Source organism: Hipposideros armiger, unplaced genomic scaffold (genome assembly GCF_001890085.2).
Source record: "Hipposideros armiger isolate ML-2016 unplaced genomic scaffold, ASM189008v1 scaffold_3, whole genome shotgun sequence".
In the NCBI taxonomy this organism is placed as follows: Eukaryota; Metazoa; Chordata; class Mammalia; order Chiroptera; family Hipposideridae; genus Hipposideros; species Hipposideros armiger.
Window position 1 is genome coordinate 3,915,308 of NW_017731353.1, and position 16,655 is coordinate 3,931,962.

The following is a 16,655-nucleotide window of genomic DNA, read 5'->3' on the forward strand; positions in this document are numbered from 1 at the left end:
CTCAAAAATGAGATAATTGCATCTTAGGTTATCTCTGCAGACTTCTGCCAGAAACCATCACTGAGATAGATATGTGATAAAGCAGGGATAATAAAGTGTTCCTTATAGAATTTAGGTATGGGTATACAGGTATTCGCTGTATAATTCTGTCAACTTCTCCGTTAGCTTGAAAGTTGCTATAACTAAATATTGGGAGGTAATCATAGAATAAGAAAACATCTGTTTAAACGCTGCTCTGGGAGAATTTGATTTATTTAAGTAGTCTGCTTTCTTCTGTTCATTGTATTCATGATTTGTTTCTAAGATTTAAAATTTTAGCTGAAGATTTGGGTGCCCTTCATTTTTTTCTTCTTCTCTTCCAGTTTTTCTTTAACATCGGCACCGATGACCAAGAAGGCCTGTACAGTCTTTATTTTCACAAATGCCTTGGAAATAAAATGTGGTCTAACGACAAGTTTTCGTTCAGCCTTGATGTGAGTACTATATGGAAACCCTTCCATGTGGATTTTGTCAGCTGAGTAAAATGTGAGCCATTTTATTTCGCTATAAGAATAGGTATTAAGAGCACTTAAGCAAAGTAAAAGAAAAATATGGCCAGAGTAATGTCTCTGCCGGTGGGCAGGACAGAGGATTCCTAAACAAGAAAATGTAGAGCAGAGTAGGATGTTTCCACTTCAGCCTGTGCCTTAGAATGTGGCTGTTAGCTGTTGGTACTCGCTTTCTTAAGCTTCAGTGAATGGGCTAAGGTTACCAATGGCTGAACAGGGAATGGTCTGTTCTTGAAGAGTAAAAATTAATTTCCTCTTGGTTTCAGATTGAGATCACAGAGAAGAACCCTGACAGCTACCTCTCCGCAGGGGAAATCCCTCTCCCTAAATTATACATTTCCATGGCCTTTTTCTTTTTCCTTTCTGGGACCGTCTGGATTCACATCCTTCGAAAACGACGGTAAAGTATTGCTTCCTTGAGCCCTTCATTGTGGAGTGGGTCGGGATTTGCACACGCTCACCTTTCATTGGCTTATGCACCCGGATGAATTGGCATGCACCCTCTCCTTCTCTGCCGAGGGCATCTCCCTGCACCCTAGGGAGGCAGCAGGCACTCTCCTTCGGGGGGGGGCTTTGGCAAGCCTTGGTGTTTGCCCACTCACACTACTTTGTTTAAAAGGCAGGTCCAAATATCTCAGTAATACACAAGCAACACAAAATGTAGAAGACAAGAGTTTCCACAGCAAAGACACCGCAGTGCGGGGCTCAGCGTGAGCACATTGGTCCCGCTCGGGGGCTGTCTGTTCTTGAGAGGAGATGAGTGACAGTGACCCACCGCCTGGTGAGAGCATGAGCTGTTGCTAAGCACCCAAGGCCTCAGCGCAGAGCCGGGCTGGGGTAGATGCCGACCATCAGAGGCTTGTCGCTGGCGCAGTCCCCTCCAGAGCCCATCTGCGGCCTTTCTTCTGAAACCCCTGTGGCTTTAACTTCCTGTACTTGGCTCATGAGGGGACCAGCTACATGTAGGTAGAGCTAGTGTTTAATTCTGTCTCCCTCCCAAAAAGCTGAGAACAAAATATTGATTTTCAGTTTTTAAAGAGTAGTGTGAAGTATTCGTTACAGGATATGTCCCATAAACTGAGTAAATGATGGTATGTAAATATGGTATTATAACATGGATTAAACTTATACAACAGTTAAGTACCCCACATAACAAACACCCCCTTCTCTGGAGCACAGAGGCAGAAATTGAGACCTGGTCCGTCCCTGGTGGCCTGTCTTCTCATGGACATGCCCGGCTGGGGCATTGGGCTCGGCTGGGAGCAGCTGCTGGTTCCTCTTTGTTGGAACATCCTTTACAACCACCAGATGGGAAGAGCGTCTTGTTTACCTGTTAAGGCCCCTACGTCATCATATTTGGACTAGTCGATCAGGCAGCCATTAATAAGAAAAAGAATCCTACAAATTCAGGCATAAGAAGGTTCTTATTTGTTTGTTTTTTAGAGAAAGTTTTGCTTTTGACTTTATTAGGAAAGTAAGAACTAGGAGGGAGAGACCTGACCTCAAGTGCAAATGCTGACTGTTACCACCCGTGGGCCTTGCTTCAGTCTAAGTCGATTTTTCCTCGGCTATAAAACCAGGGCGATAATAACTGCCCTGGCTTCCTCTAAGAGCCTTAGACCTTTAGATTTATGTGATTCCCCCAAAATAATGTGTCTGAGAGGGTTGCATGCATAAGGGTGCTATGCAAATATGAGGTACATACAAAATAGTTTACTAGCCAGGTGTTCAGATTTCACTTTACTTAGTGATACAAGACATTGTCACTGGCTCACTCACGTAAAACTGGGAGCGGTTTGAAATCACTGAGGCTGACCTACTTTGTAAGCCATGTTGGAAACTTCTCGTCGAAGTGCAGTGCACACGCAGAAATGTGTGAGTCAAGCCCTCTGCCCCCTCCCGGGGTTTTCCGAGAGTCTTAACAGCCAGTTGTGTTCGGTTGGAAATTCGAGTCATGTAAAGGATGTGACCCTGAGGCTTCCCGGAGCATTCCAGAGGCTTGCAGCCTCTTAGAGCTGGATGGAGCTGAGAGTCCTTTGCCTCGTTTCATTGAGGTCTCGAGAGAGGAAGTGAGAGCCATGGCTGGGACTGGGACCCAGGTCTCCTCCTCATGCCCGTGTGGCTCCTCTCAGCTCTGTCATTTCGGTTGTGGGCCACAGAGCGTGGGGCGGGGACGCCTGGGGACATGGAAGGGAAGCCGGGCAGCCAACAGCTTTTGCGTCTCAGCTCTCTGCTCAGTCAGGCACTTGATGTTGGTTATTCCAGCTAATCTTCCAAGAGCTAGGTAGGTGTTGCCCCATTTTCAGACGAGGTCGTGAAGCTTAGAGAGATTAAGGTCATCAAGGAGAATCAGCGTTCGAGCAATTCGGTGTGTTTCCGACACATCACCGCCCCAGCCGGGGATGTTTTAACTAACGCCCGTCGTGGTTGCCGAGGTGTCTGAGCAAGCACCGCTTTTGACAGAGGGTGGTTTTGCCCTGTGAGTAAATCTGGTTGCTACTCAGGAGTGACAGACCACCCTCGCCTTCCTGTTTGACTTCTGGTAGGCGGGTGGGCATGGGGGCAGGAAATTACCAGGGAGGAAATAAACGATCAGCCCGGAAACGGAGCATGCGTCAGTGCACAGCAGCCCTCCTCAGCCCGCACAGGCCCTCCTTCACCTTCCCTCACGTCCTACCCTCTCCCCCGTCCCCAGCCGCTCGTGTGTTTAGTGAGTGTTTTGGGATATTTGTGTACTCTTATAAATTAATGTTTATTGATGTTGCTTGTGTTTTTAGTTTATTTAAGCTATACTGTCTGTAGACGTTGTTCTTATCATTTTCCACACAGTAATATCTGTTCTATTGTTGTATTTGTCTGATGCCACACTGTTCCACGTTTGTTTACTGCTGTAAGTTTGCAGAATGTCTGAGAGCGTGCGTTCCCTCCGTGTGTCTGTTACTCAAGTCTTTATGTACTTGATTGAGTTTAAACTTTTTCTCCATAACTGTCTTGTGTGTCCTATTATTATATTGTTAATTCCTAGGGTGAGGTGGGAAAGGGTAGAAGAATTTAATGCCCAGCAGCCCACAAGTGGACACGTACCTGTGTGGGCGTGGCGGTGGGAGGGGCTGTCGTACCTCACTGGCCTGGTGTGTTTGGCAGGTTCCGGCCGTGAAGGGGAGAGACAGGGGCACGACCGTCCCCGCCACGCGGCTGCAAACGCGCCTCTCCTCTGGGCTGCACATCTCCCCCCACCGTGCCTGGCCGCCTTCTGCTCCCCTGGGGATTTCATGTCGTTTTTTTGTGGCTCCATCCACCTCCCTCTTCTGTGGCCTTTCCAGGGTGGTTTCCGGGGAGGAAGCCAGCAACCTGTTTAGATTTCCATCCCCTCAGGGCCCGGTGCAGTTCAGTACGTAGCCCTTAGTTCCAGTCACAGCATCCACTTATAAGTTCAAGGCCGTTTCTACTGACAGAAACTACTTTTTAATACAGGCTTCATGTTTGTGGTTTCCTTAGGTTACATTTGCTGCCTCCTTATAAGTATGTCTGATGTCCGGAGCTTTGGCTGTCCTTTGGGAGAATGGAATATTTCTTTCATTCTTTTCTCTCTGTTTTTATAGGAATGATGTATTTAAAATTCACTGGCTGATGGCGGCCCTTCCTTTCACCAAGTCTCTTTCTTTGGTGTTCCATGCAGTATGTATTAGTTTTTTGGGGTCATTTCTGAAATGATGTACAATGCCTATACGATCAGGAAAAATCAGTGAGAAGAAAAGGGGGTGGATCGGGGGGAAATAAAAGATGAAAGGACTCCTTTCTCATAAAGCCTCCTTTGGTCCGGGGGGACTGGCACGGGGGTAAGTCACCCCTGGCTCCCTAACACTAGCCTTCAGATGCCTTCTGATATTAGCCACAGACCCAGAGTTTTCCTAGAACACTTGTTTATTTTTATTTCTTTGTTTTTGTTTATTTGTTTGTTTGTCTTGGGTCATTTCTTGAAATTAGAGTGCTACCTGCTAAATTGTTTCCACGGCTGCCTTTATTTTTCCAAATAGTCCCTCATGTTCCCATTTGATTGGAAGTTCAGTCTTAGTATGCTTGTTTGAGACAAAATTAATGCTCTACAGATTGAGGCATAAAATTGAACTGAAGCTTTGAATATTTAGTACTGATGCAAATTGAAATGAGCCTGCCCGTGGGAGTAAAATCCCAACTTCCCCAATTTGTAGGCCCATGAGGTACCCATGGGTGACAGTCTCCAGACACGTGCTCTCCTGCTGCACTTAAAAACGATACCAGAAAACTAAAACATTTTCGGTTACGGTTTCAAGAAATGACAATTATTTGGGTAATTTCTTATTTGGATCTGAGTTAAAGACTTTTTCTGGAACCGTATAGATAATGAGTGATTGGATCCTCAAGTCACTTTAATACCTAGATAGCCATTTGTGATAGAATGAAAGATGTATCGAAAAATAAAATTAATTCAGGAAAGTGAAAAAAAAAAAGATGTATAAAGAAATTTGTATCACCTTTGTGAGTTCTGCTAGGAAGCATTTTGGGTACACTACTGTATCTTGCCCCTTTTATTAAAATGAGTTGGTGGCTTCAAGAGGCTCTAAAATTTACAGATTTTTTTTCCCCCCCAAAGAAAACATAGTGTTCTAAGCTGGGTGATTCCACATAGATTTTCTTTGACTGACTGACTGACTGATTTACTGCTCTAAGCAGCTGGGTATGAAAGATACAGTTCCTGGTTGGGATACTGAACAGACCCTGGAGCCTTTGCACCTTGGAGGTTTTAAAGAAAAGACTAGGTAGCCATTTGTCAGGGTGAGTCACCTGCCTCAGGAGAGGGAGCGGGACTGGGTGTTAGTGACATTGAAACCTGTGTCAGGTTTCTGAAGCTAGTTGACATTGTCAGCGCACTCCCATGCTTAACTGTGAGTTGACAAGTGAGTTACGAGGGAGCAGGGCGGGGCAGGCATCCCCGCCATGAGGTGCACCGGTGGCATTTCCTGGGGGGCATTTCCTGTTTTGCTGTGCCCTGACGTAGGCTGGTGGCCTTTCTGAAATGCAGCTGTCTGATTGCAGATCGACTACCACTACATTTCCTCCCAGGGCTTTCCGATCGAAGGCTGGGCTGTTGTCTACTACATCACTCACCTGTGAGTATGCCGGTGCCACGGGACACACTGATACTGTACCTGACTTACAAGAGATGTGGGGGAAGCCGTGGCAGGAAGAGACCTGCCCCAAGCTGACTGGCCCCGCCCTCCTGCGGCAGCCTGTCTGGGTTCTTGGCACGCCGAAGGTGTGCGGCGTGCAGGTGGCTGTCCAGACTGGAAAGCTCAGGACTGCTGGCGTGCCCCTGGGAGGGGGTGGCCTCCTGCGGGGATGGGCTGCTCAGGCAGTGGGGTGCATAGCTACTATCAGCGACAAGTGTTGCTCACTGAAAAAGAATTTCCTGAATTTGGCCCCCGTGTCTTTTGCAAGGAGCACATGAAATGCTAGAGTGAGCGGTAGAATCTAACTCACAGAATGAGACCCGTTGGTGTCTGTTAAATCTTTTCTTTTTAGCTTGAAAGGGGCCCTCCTGTTCATCACCATCGCACTCATTGGCACTGGCTGGGCTTTCATTAAGCACATCCTTTCTGATAAAGACAAGAAGATCTTCATGATTGTCATCCCGCTCCAGGTAAGGGGACGCGAAGCCTGCGTGTTCTAGTTCTGCCTCGGCACTTAGCAGGGCCCGCTCCAGGCCTGTCGGGGAGAGGGGCTCGGCTCACTCAGAAACCCCTTCTGCCGTCGGGGATTCTGTCTCTGAATCCTGACCTCAGGCCGTTGCACGGGGAGGTGTCTGACCATCAGTCATCTCTAAACCAGCGTGTGGACAGCTGCACTCGAATAGAGAGCTGCAGGAAAGTTAGGGGCATGGACTGCCGCCTTTTCTGCGCCTGTTTGCCCTGTCACAAAACGGTCTTCTTTGCCAAGAAGCTCAAGTACATAGTGATGTTCACAAATTATTTTAAAACTGTGAATAACACCAGTGAGGCTTTTTTTCCGGTTGGAATAATTTTCCATATTTAAATACAAAAAGCGAACACTGCCCTTTTTTTTCTCCTTTAGACACACACAGGTGACTCCAGTGAGTTTCCACATGGTAAAATATTAACGAGATCTCGGGGGCAGACATTTCTGAAACCCTCACTGAGTTTGGGGCCCTGGGCTGAGGGCAGCCTGACTGGATTGTGAGCCCCTTGGGGCAGGGACCTTGTCTTGTAATATTTAACAGTCTTATTGAAGGCAGAACCTAGACGTAAAGAGCCCAAAATAAACAGAGCAGTCCTAGCAGGGATGCACAGCTACTCTGCTTGACTAAAGAGTCGCGAAAGCTGTTCTCATCAGCCTAACTCATTGCAGAGCACAGTGTAGATGTGGCAGGTGAGGGGAAGGGAACGATTCCCCAGGCACCCACATCAGCCCGCTAAGCTCTGGCAATTGGCGATTTGGCAACGTTTGCGGCAAAGCCACCCTCACGCTCAGTAGTAAGGAGTCGTGTTAGCACCAGATGAGTTGTGTAGACCAGTTGCTGTAGGCTGCCGAGGAGAAACACCCCAGTCCAAATGATCTGGAAGGCTTTGTGTATGATGGGCCTTGCCTAGACGTTTCAGGAAGGAAATACGACAGGCAGAGGAGGGGCAGCAGGCATGTGACACTGCCGTCCCGTGAGCACAGATGCTAAGAGACTGACTGTGCAGGTCTCGGCCAGCCTGACAGGGCCTGGAGCTCGTAAGTGATGGGCCGGTCCTCTTCCCGCTTTGCTGCACTGCTTGCTCCTGTCACCCTTTCCCTCTGAGGAGCTGTCACCTCCCCCCCTTCATCTGAACTGTGACTTGATGGGCACAGTCTTCCCAGCTCCTCCCTCAGAAGGAGCAAAACACGGTTATGTGGCAAATCTCTCTGAGGAAACAAGGGCATTTAAAAAATTAAATACCAGGAAGTCATGTGTATTTTAACATAGGGAATATTCTGGGAAGGCCTTGAACATCAGCCTGAAAAGTTGAAACTGCTGCTTTGTGGCCCCGGGGAGCCACTGCACATCTCTGAGTAAAGTGAGAGCGGTGCAGAGTGGAGTTCCAAGGACCTGATGCACGTTGTGTCACACCAGCACCTCTGGGTCTCTTGTGTCAAGAGTATGAGCTGGGGACAAAATGGAATTAGGAATTGAAGGTGTGAAAGCCTTTGTTTTCCTTCAGAGATAGAGCTGAGAGGCAGATATTTAGGATGGACCCAGAGCTGGCTGTCAGCTTTCCAAATAAGCTTTGCGTTTGTGTTACGTGAAGTATGGCTTCTGTGATGACTCAACTGATAAGCTGTAGATCGAAAGAGAAACTCCACTTAAAACCAGCGGAGGTTACGTTCTCTGTAGACGTGCAAGGAATTAACCTTTGCAGACGGCAAGGCAGAGCACTGGGGACCACGGGCTCCTCTGGAGGGCGACATGGATGACAGTCTCTGCATCCCTACCTAGCAGTAGTCTCCGGAAGAACCCTCACAGATAATGTTTCCCGAGGCTGAGCAGGGTCACAGTTTTTAAAATGGTGCTGCCTTGGTCTTTCCATCCCACGCCAAGAGCTTAATAACGGGACTAGACCCATGAGGCAGACCCTTAACTGTGGGAATGGACGGACACAAGCATGACGCAGGCGAACCTCGTGGGGAGAGCTGAGCCATGTCCAGTGGGGAGACCCTGGACTGGACTGAGTCCTGCGAGGAGCCAGTGGCTGCTCAGCCGCTGGACCGAAAGCGGCGTCCTCACCATCAGGTCTCTGATACATTACTGGGCACTAGGAAGGTTACTGTCCCTGAGAGTGGAGGTCACCACACAGGGAGAGCCTGGGCCTGAGGAATCTGGGCCTCATGGCCAAACGGGGTATAAAGTGCCACCTGTTCAGCGCCCGAGTGACTCTGCTGAGGCCTACGGTGCCTGAAAAGCAGAGTATCCTGGTTATCGGTTGCTATACAATAGATCACCCTAAAAGTTAGTGACATAGAACAACAGCCATTTATTCTCAGATTTCCTTTGGGTCAGGAGTTCAGGAATGGCTTACCTGGGCAGGTCTGACTCCGTGTCTTATGCAGTTCTAGTCAGGCAGTGGCTGGGGCTGGGCCGTCTTGAAGCCTTCACTTGCCTCTTTCCCCCCGGGCGGGAACAGCTGGGGCTCCTCATGTATCTCTTTCTCTCTCTGCCTGGTCTCTCCAGCATGGCACCTTCGGGGCAGCCTGACTTCTTACAAGAAGGTTCAGGGCTCCAAAGGTGTGTGTTAGGGAGAGGGAGAGGGAGAGAGAGAAAAAGAGAGAGAGAGAGAGAGACAGAGAGAGACAGAGAGAGAGAGAAACAGGCAGAAGCTGTAGCCTTTCTGTGACCTACCTTGGAAATCACATGGCTTCACGTCCACCTTACCCCATTGGTTAGAGCAGCGGTTCTCAACCTGTGGGTCGCGACCCCTTTGGGGGTTGAACGACCCTTTCACAGAGGTCGCCTAAGACCATCGGAAAACAAAAAGATATTTACATTACGATTCATAACAGTAGCAAAATTACAGTTATAGAGTAGCAATGAAAATCATTTTATGGTTGGGGGTCACCACAACATGAGGAACTGTATTAAGGGGTCGCGGCATTAGGAAGGTTGAGAACCGCTGGGGCAGAGCATCACAAACTCAGGAGGGCCGAGACCACGTCTTGGTAGGAGAGTGGCAACATAGTGCCAGTGGAGTGTAACCCTCTTTCTTGGTAGAAAGAGCATGTGGGGCTGGAAGTAAGGCTGTAGCCATAGGGCCTGTTGGGGCTGCAGCTGCGAGGACCTGCCCACGCTTTGGGGCCTGAGCAACGTCTCACGTCCTGTAGGTCTTGGCAAATGTGGCCTACATCATCATAGAGTCCACCGAGGAGGGGACGACTGAATATGGCTTGTGGAAGGATTCTCTGTTTCTGGTTGACCTGCTGTGCTGTGGAGCCATCCTGTTCCCGGTGGTGTGGTGAGTGCCCGCGGGGGGTGGGAACGCTGCGCGTGCGCCATGAGCTTGTCTGTCAGACCCGGCTGCCAAGCCAGCCATTCCCAAACTGGTCCGACTCACGCTGGGCATCTCTGTAACAACTACAGGTCTCTGGGTCCCAGACTGACCCGAATCAGTCTCCAGGGGCAGGACCATGAACTTGGCTCTTTATCAAGTTCACCCAGTGGATTCTGGTAGACCTGGTCTGGCACCGTGGCTGGCTTTTAGCACAGTTTAGACAATAGAGAAGGTTCTGGAAATGAGAACTTGCAACATAAATAGCAGCACGAATTTGGGAGGAAAGGAGTTGAAGAAGTCCTATAAATGGGCTTTTATTGCCAAGTTAAATGGCAGATGAGGACGTACATTAACACCAAGCTGGTGATAGTTCTCAGCACGTGAACATTTTAGATACCTGCAGAATGGCTCCCTTCATTCCTGGAAACGGCAGACTAGATGCATATATTGTACTTCGATTCTGTGTAAAGAAGAGTTAGTGCCAAGTCAGTGGTTGATGAGAAAATAGCCTCATTAAATCTCATGCAAAGTGAAGGAAATTCTTGGTTCAGTGGGAAGCAAGTAGAGAAAAAAAGGCTAGCAAAAATAAAATACCCTTATGATCGAGTCCCTTGGCTACTTGAAAGAAACTAATTCTTTTGGAATAAAGTTTAAAAATATAGATTTGCCAGCTTTCTATTAGAAGTGAGGTGTCCCATGTTTCAATGCCTCGTGCAGTAAGTTGATATTTTTTAGGATCCTGGGGTTTATCTGGTCAGTTATTCTAATTGTTTAGGACATGGTGCTGGTGGAGTGTAATCCTCATTCCAGCCAATTAGATTCACTCTTCACCCCAATTCCATTGGACAGCACACGTGTACACTGATCCGTTCAGCAGACAAGAGAGAGCACAAATGAGATTTTTATCTCCACAACCTCCTTGCAGCCTGCCCCGGGAGCAGTAACTCAGGCATCTGTGACAGGATGCCCGGCGTTGTCCTCAGACAGAAAGAGCATCTTGTTGGGGAACAGACCCCACGCCTACATCTGTCACTCAGCAAAACAGAAAGGACACGGGGGTTGGGAGACCCAGACGTGCTGTAGAGCTACAAGTGGCCCCTTCCCTCCACTTGGTAATTACAGCAGATGCTGAGTGGCAAGATTCTTTAAGGCAAATATTCTGAAAATTGCCATAAAATGAAAAAAATCAGGTACTAGGGAGGTAGGTGATTTAAGAAACAGTATCAATAATCTTTTGAAACATTCACATTCAGCAGTGCTGGTTGCGTGCCAGCTGCGTGCTACCTAACTTTCCCGAGTTGCTCCATTCTCTCCCACATGTGGGCAGACCACGGAGGAGGTCGGAGAAATGACCACTCACGGTCAAGCAGGGTGGGTGGGCGTGTTGGGACTTCAGCCCGGGTCGGGCCCTCCCCCCACGCCATATCTGTGCTCATCCTTTAGAAGAGTCTCCCTTGGTGCCTTTGAACTCGACCTGGAACTCCAATCTAAGCTTCTTTGATAATGTCCGTGTTCTCCTGCCTGAGCTGTAATGACGGTAATTAGTTACCAGTACATACCAGCCGGAAAAAAGACACACACACAGACACCCCCCACCACCACCACAGGGCCGGCATTCTTCAGCCAAGTTATAAATCTCCGGCCAATAAAAGACTGAGTTTGCGTGAAGCCCTATGCTCGCAGCTCCTAGACCTAGACTGTAGACATCGGCCTGTGACCTTCTGGGGTCCAGGTAGCAGGTGAGCTCAGTGAGCCCGCAGTGCCTTAGTGCTGGGTTGGGGCTGGGTGGCAGCTGTGGGGCTGAGAGGAGGTAGAGAGATCAAGAGTGGTAAATGGTTGTTTTGTTTCCCCTCTGGCCCAGGCCCTGCCGGACTTTTTTCAGCCAGCAGAGGGCATCTTGAACTCTCAGGCTAGCACCACACCTGCTGAAGTGCTGATTGTCAGCGATCCTGGGCTTAGGGAGAGGGGCCGAGTCATCATCTAGTCCAGCCCTTTACGTGTATAATTGAGGAATTCAAGGCCTCAAGTTACTAGCCCTGGAAATTCAGAGGAATGCAAATTTGTCAGCTAACTGTGTGTTCTCCGAATGTTTATTTTTAGGTCCATCAGGCATTTACAAGAAGCATCAGCAACAGATGGAAAAGGTCAGTTCCCTTGTGCTCTTTTGTGCTGAGAGGAAGACGAGGATGCTGGGTCTCAGGGCGCTGCCTTCCTGGGAGGCAGGTTGGGGGCCCTGCGTGGTGAGAGCAGCCAGGCGTTCAGTGGGGAGGCCGGCGGCGAGCATCGCAGACCAGCCCTGCAGGGAGGCTTGGGGGTGGTCGCTGCTTATTAAGGCGATTCATTTCATTTCCACTCATGAGCGTGATTTTCACCTTCTCAGGACTGAGTCATGAAGAGAAAATCTTGTGTTGGAAGGGCCGCTGTCGCTTCACTGTGAGAACAGGAGGTATTATGGGTTGGGGATGGCTATGTGTAAAGCCTCCCTTCCTGCCGATGTAACACGCTTTCAAAATAGATGTGTCGGTATTAAGTGAAAATGAGCCTGATGCCAGAAAGAACCTTTGAAACTCTGATTTTTAAGTGGCTGTGCCATGAAAACCCTTTTGCATCTCCTTGATTTTCCAACCGTGCCTCCTAAGTCAGAAAAGAAGCCACAGAGAAAATGCTCTGTGTGTTTCTGGGCTCGTTTGAATAATGCCCATGAATGCAGGCTGCCCTGGCACGCGAGGGCCTCTCAGACCACAGGGTCGGGGAGCAGTGCTGTCAGAGGTCGGAGCTGCCTCTGGACCCCGACATCGTACTCAGTGCTGATAAGACACGTTTTGTTGCCGACCTGTTTTCTGATTATAAAGTAATGAGGATTCATTTTAGAAAATTTGGAAAACAGGTAGCAGGTATGAATCTTACTTCACACTTGCTGTGCAATTAATGTCACACACATCGCTGTCCTTAAATTGAATTAAACCTGACCTTAAGGCTTCACACCAGTGTGAAGATCCTGGGGTTCTTAGAGCACAGTATTCGGGGGTATCCCCAATTTGGGCCCACAGTAGTTCCTGTTGCTGCCCCGTCATGTGACAGATACTCTTGCTTGGGGCAGCCTGGTGCGTGAGGGTCCTGCCTGAGCTGGGGACCTGCTCAGGTCCAGCTCCCATGGCCCATCCAGCTTCTCGAGTGGCCTCAGGCCCCACGTGCAGAATGTGCCATTTCTTGTTTTCTTCCTGGTCTTGGGAAACAGCTCTTTTTGGTTTTCTCTGCTTTTCCTTCAAGGGCCCTACGCTCCCTTCTCCCTCGGGAGTGCCCTCCGGATAGATTCTTTTCAGGGAGTTTAAGCGGGAACGTCTGCAGAAATCTGCTTTTAGCCTGGCTCCACAGCCCTCCTCTGAGAAGGAGCTCAGAGCATCCTCCTGCCTTCCTGGAAGGAGAGAAAATTGGCAAAAAATAAATTAGAGTTTTCGTAAAGCACCCTGCCACAAACAGAAAAATCCAAAATAGAAAATAAAAACCCACCTTCCGGGGATAATCATTGTTGGGGGATATCCTTGTCCTTTTTTGGGGGGGTCTATGCACGTTATAAGATGCTTTTATTGCTTTTGTAACTTACGCACAGGTCTTTCTCTTATTTTAATATATTGAGATGAGACATTTTCCTTTTTCATCCCTCTGCGCTTCCATATTTCTGTATTCCTTTTCCTGACTTGGGCTGAAAATGTTTGAGAGTCCCAAGGGCAGTGTTTTCTGGTCAATAAGTTTTATCTGTACTTTTCTCCTCGGCTTCCCCCTTCCCCTTCGTGAGTTCCTCTGGTCCTTCCTCACCTCCGCTAGTTTGGTCCCTCTGACTACCTTCTGCGCCTTGCTTTTAGAGGCTTACAGGTAACTGTCTGTGACCGTTTATTCCACGAGAGGTTGGTCGTCAGCTGAGGACGTAGTACAGCTCTGCCTGGGGAAGACAGCACAGCAGGTGAAGCCCAAGATGGGATGTCATTGTCCCCCAGCATCTGTGGTAAAGATAACTGAGGGAGCAGGAATGCTTTCGTTATCACAACCTGGGGCGCATAAGGCAGTTTCTCATTTGTTCCACCAGGTGGCAGCATGGGACCTCTTCAGCAGAGCGCTAGTAAGGCAACAGGGAGCCCTGTAAGCACAGCAGGGCTCACTTCACCCTTGTCAGGATAACACACTGTTAAGAAAGCACCCATTTCTCATCAGCAAGTATCACAAACCCTTTGAAAGGAGGACAGAGTAGATCAGATGAGGGGTGTCTTCTAGATTCATGTTCTTTCACTGGATTGATTTAGGCCATGGGATGCTTTTGAGCTAGTCTGCAAATGTACATGTCACTCCATGATTTGAAAAAAACGGTTATGCCTGTGACACTTCCAGAGTCTGGGCAGCCTGTTCCCAGGGTTGAAGTCTCCCCTGCAGAGAACTTGCAGGTACGCCCCTATCCCCCACCCGCCTCCCCAGTGCTGGGAAGCCAGCCTGTGGCGTGACTGCAGAGCGGCCATGCTCTCCCTGCTCGTCCGCCCCAGGACAGAAGCGAGGCAGTGCAGGGGTGAGGAGACCACTGATCTCCGCTGCTTTCAGGATGTTGTGGTTGACGCTGTGTGCTCCTCAGCTCACCCCTCCTGAGACCTAGCCCTTCCTAGAGGGAGCTGGCAAAGTGAAGGCCGTGGGCAGTAATGTCTCCTACGGGGTTTGGAAGTGCTCTGCCTCATGGAGCCTAGCACTCTGGGTCCTGGTCTCAGGTGCTTTATCCCACTGACTCACTGCGTGACCTTGACAGTGACTTGGGCTTAAGACTCTCCGTAAGTGCAGCTCAGGCTGACTGATTGCAGGTGGGGGAGATGCTGTGTGGTGGTGGTCTCCCTGCATTTGGGGCTGCACACGGCTTTCGGGGGTGTTTGTGTGGGTTTTGTTTACTGCTTTGTCCCTGGGTTCCTTTTGACGGAACGTGAGGGAGACATTAAGGCTGAAGCCGCCCACTGTCCTTAAGAGCTGCGTCTTTGTCTCTCCTGTCACACATTGTGGCCTCTCTCAGAGCCTGTCAGTTAGCCGTGGCTGTGCGGCGTCCTCAGAGAGGAGGCGTGATTGAGTCTTGCACAGGCACACCTAGCTCTGGTTCCACTGTGTTTCGCCTGCCAAGATTTACTGGCCGTGGCTGCCCTTGAGCCCGCGCCCTTGTTGGCGCCTGTGTCTCCAGTGTCATCACCTTAGAAGACTGGCTGTGGGAGGCACGCCATGCGTTTACATAACAGTCTTTGCTCCTGGCCATCTTTTTTATTCCACCTTGTATTTCTGAGGAAAATTCAGAGGAAGTTTTCTGAGGACTCGTAGCTTTTATGTGAGCTTCAAAAACATGTCAGCACATGGTGACTGGCTGCTTGCAGGGTTTGTGGAGGACTGGCTTCGTTGTGAGCCGCTGTCGTGTTCGGAAGGTCGCTGTGGCCATGAGAGGCAGTTCTTGAGAGGGCCCCTGGGGTCAAAACTATTTTCTTGGTAAGACGTTATCAGCCTATTTCGCTGTTGACATTTGCGCTGGTGGTGCAAAAGCGGAAGTGGGTAAAAAAAACAGTTGGCACGTTGGCATGATTGAAAGGAATGGCACCAAACTGTGTTAGTGGCCATTGCATTTTTCATCGCCACCTACTTGCAGGCAGTGAAAAGGGCTCGTTTCACTTAGGAGAAGCCTTGATGAGATGGTAAAAACTATTCTTATTATTGAATCTCAGTTTTTAAATATGTTTTTTTAACGTTCTGTGTGATGAAATGGGAAGTGTGCATAAAGCGCTCTGCTGCGTCCCCAAGTGTGATGGTTCTCTTGAGGAAAGCACAGCTGTTTGAGCTGTAAGCTGAACGGGCCACTTTCCTCGTGGGGCACCATTTGTGTTTGGAAGAATGATGTTGGTCAAACTGGGATTACTCCGACTTGGGGGGTTTTGGCAGATACTTACTTGAAAACGACAAAGTAAACATGTTACTTCAGGAAAACAATTAAAAGTATTTATTGCCAGTGATCTAATTTTCACTTGGAAGCACAAATTTTAATTTAGGAAAACTTACATCCACCACTGCAAGCTTAACAGCTTCCCAGTAGTTCTTAAAAGACTTCTGATGTGAGCAGGGGTGAGGTTAGCAAATGTGACTTTACAAAAATAGTTTATGGTAAAAAGTTGCAATGTTTTGGAGACATGCAGAACTCAGTGAAACAATATTTTCCACCTGATCAATGCGTGTTACACAGTCATGCGTGACGAAAAAGAGATCCATTCCAAGTACGAGATGGACTGAAGGGTTTCAATGTGGCAGAGTGTGAAAGTGTATTGCTACAGTTGCAGATTCCCCACCGCACTCATCTTTAAGTAGCTATCATTTGTCAAGTGCTAATGTAGCATGAAGACTGTTCACAGTTAGTTACCTGACAGGCCCACCTCTGTATAAGGCCCTAGACTCTTCAGACACTTCCACCAAACACGCCTTCCCAACAAATGGCGTGCAGAAGCAGAGCTGAGAATCCAGCTGTGTTCTAGTAAGCCACACATTACAGCGATCTACAAAAATGGAAAAATAATTCCACTCAGTAAATTTGTTTGAGTTATTTTTTCTTTTTTCTTTTTTTAAAGATTTTATTGGGAAATTGGGGGCGGGGAACAGCCAAGTTGTTGTCCTTCAGTCTTAGTTGTGGAGGGCGCGGCTAGCTCAGCTCCAAGTCCAATCGCGCCGCTCAGCTCAAGGTGCTGTGTTCAATTAGTTGTGGGTGGTCGTAGCCACCATCCCACGTGGGAATCGAACTGGCAGCCTCCTTGTTAAGAGTGCACGCTCTATCCCCTGAGCCACCTGGCAGCTCAGCTTAGGGTGCCGGGTTTAGTTTTTAGTTGTGGGTGGGCATAGCCCACCATTCAAACCAGCAGTCTTGTTGCTAGGAGCATGTGCTCTCACCAGCCGAGCCATCCTGCCACCTGCTGACAGCTTAGCGGCAGCTCAGCTTAAGCGCAGCGTCACTGTGGGACTCGAACCGGCAGCCCTGTTGCTCAGCTAACTCTTA

At 48.8% G+C, this 16,655-nt stretch overlaps 1 protein-coding gene across 4 annotated transcripts in view; it reads left to right on the forward strand.

Moving 5' to 3' along the window:
- GPR107 (G protein-coupled receptor 107) overlaps positions 1-16,655 on the forward strand; it is a 75,340-nt gene that overhangs the window by 36,975 nt on the left and 21,710 nt on the right. For 2 of the 4 annotated variants that reach the window (XM_019638328.1, XM_019638338.1), the window contains exons 8-15: positions 363-473; positions 815-948; positions 4,151-4,226; positions 5,625-5,698; positions 6,111-6,228; positions 9,444-9,574; positions 11,711-11,754; positions 11,991-12,056. In XM_019638328.1, coding sequence (XP_019493873.1) covers positions 363-473; positions 815-948; positions 4,151-4,226; positions 5,625-5,698; positions 6,111-6,228; positions 9,444-9,574; positions 11,711-11,754; positions 11,991-12,056 — 754 coding nt within the window. Of the gene's footprint in view, positions 1-362; positions 474-814; positions 949-4,150; positions 4,227-5,624; positions 5,699-6,110; positions 6,229-9,443; positions 9,575-11,710; positions 11,755-11,990; positions 12,057-13,473; positions 13,503-16,655 lie in introns of those variants that run through there. The other 2 variants (XM_019638356.1, XM_019638347.1) reach the window with 2 other exon arrangements.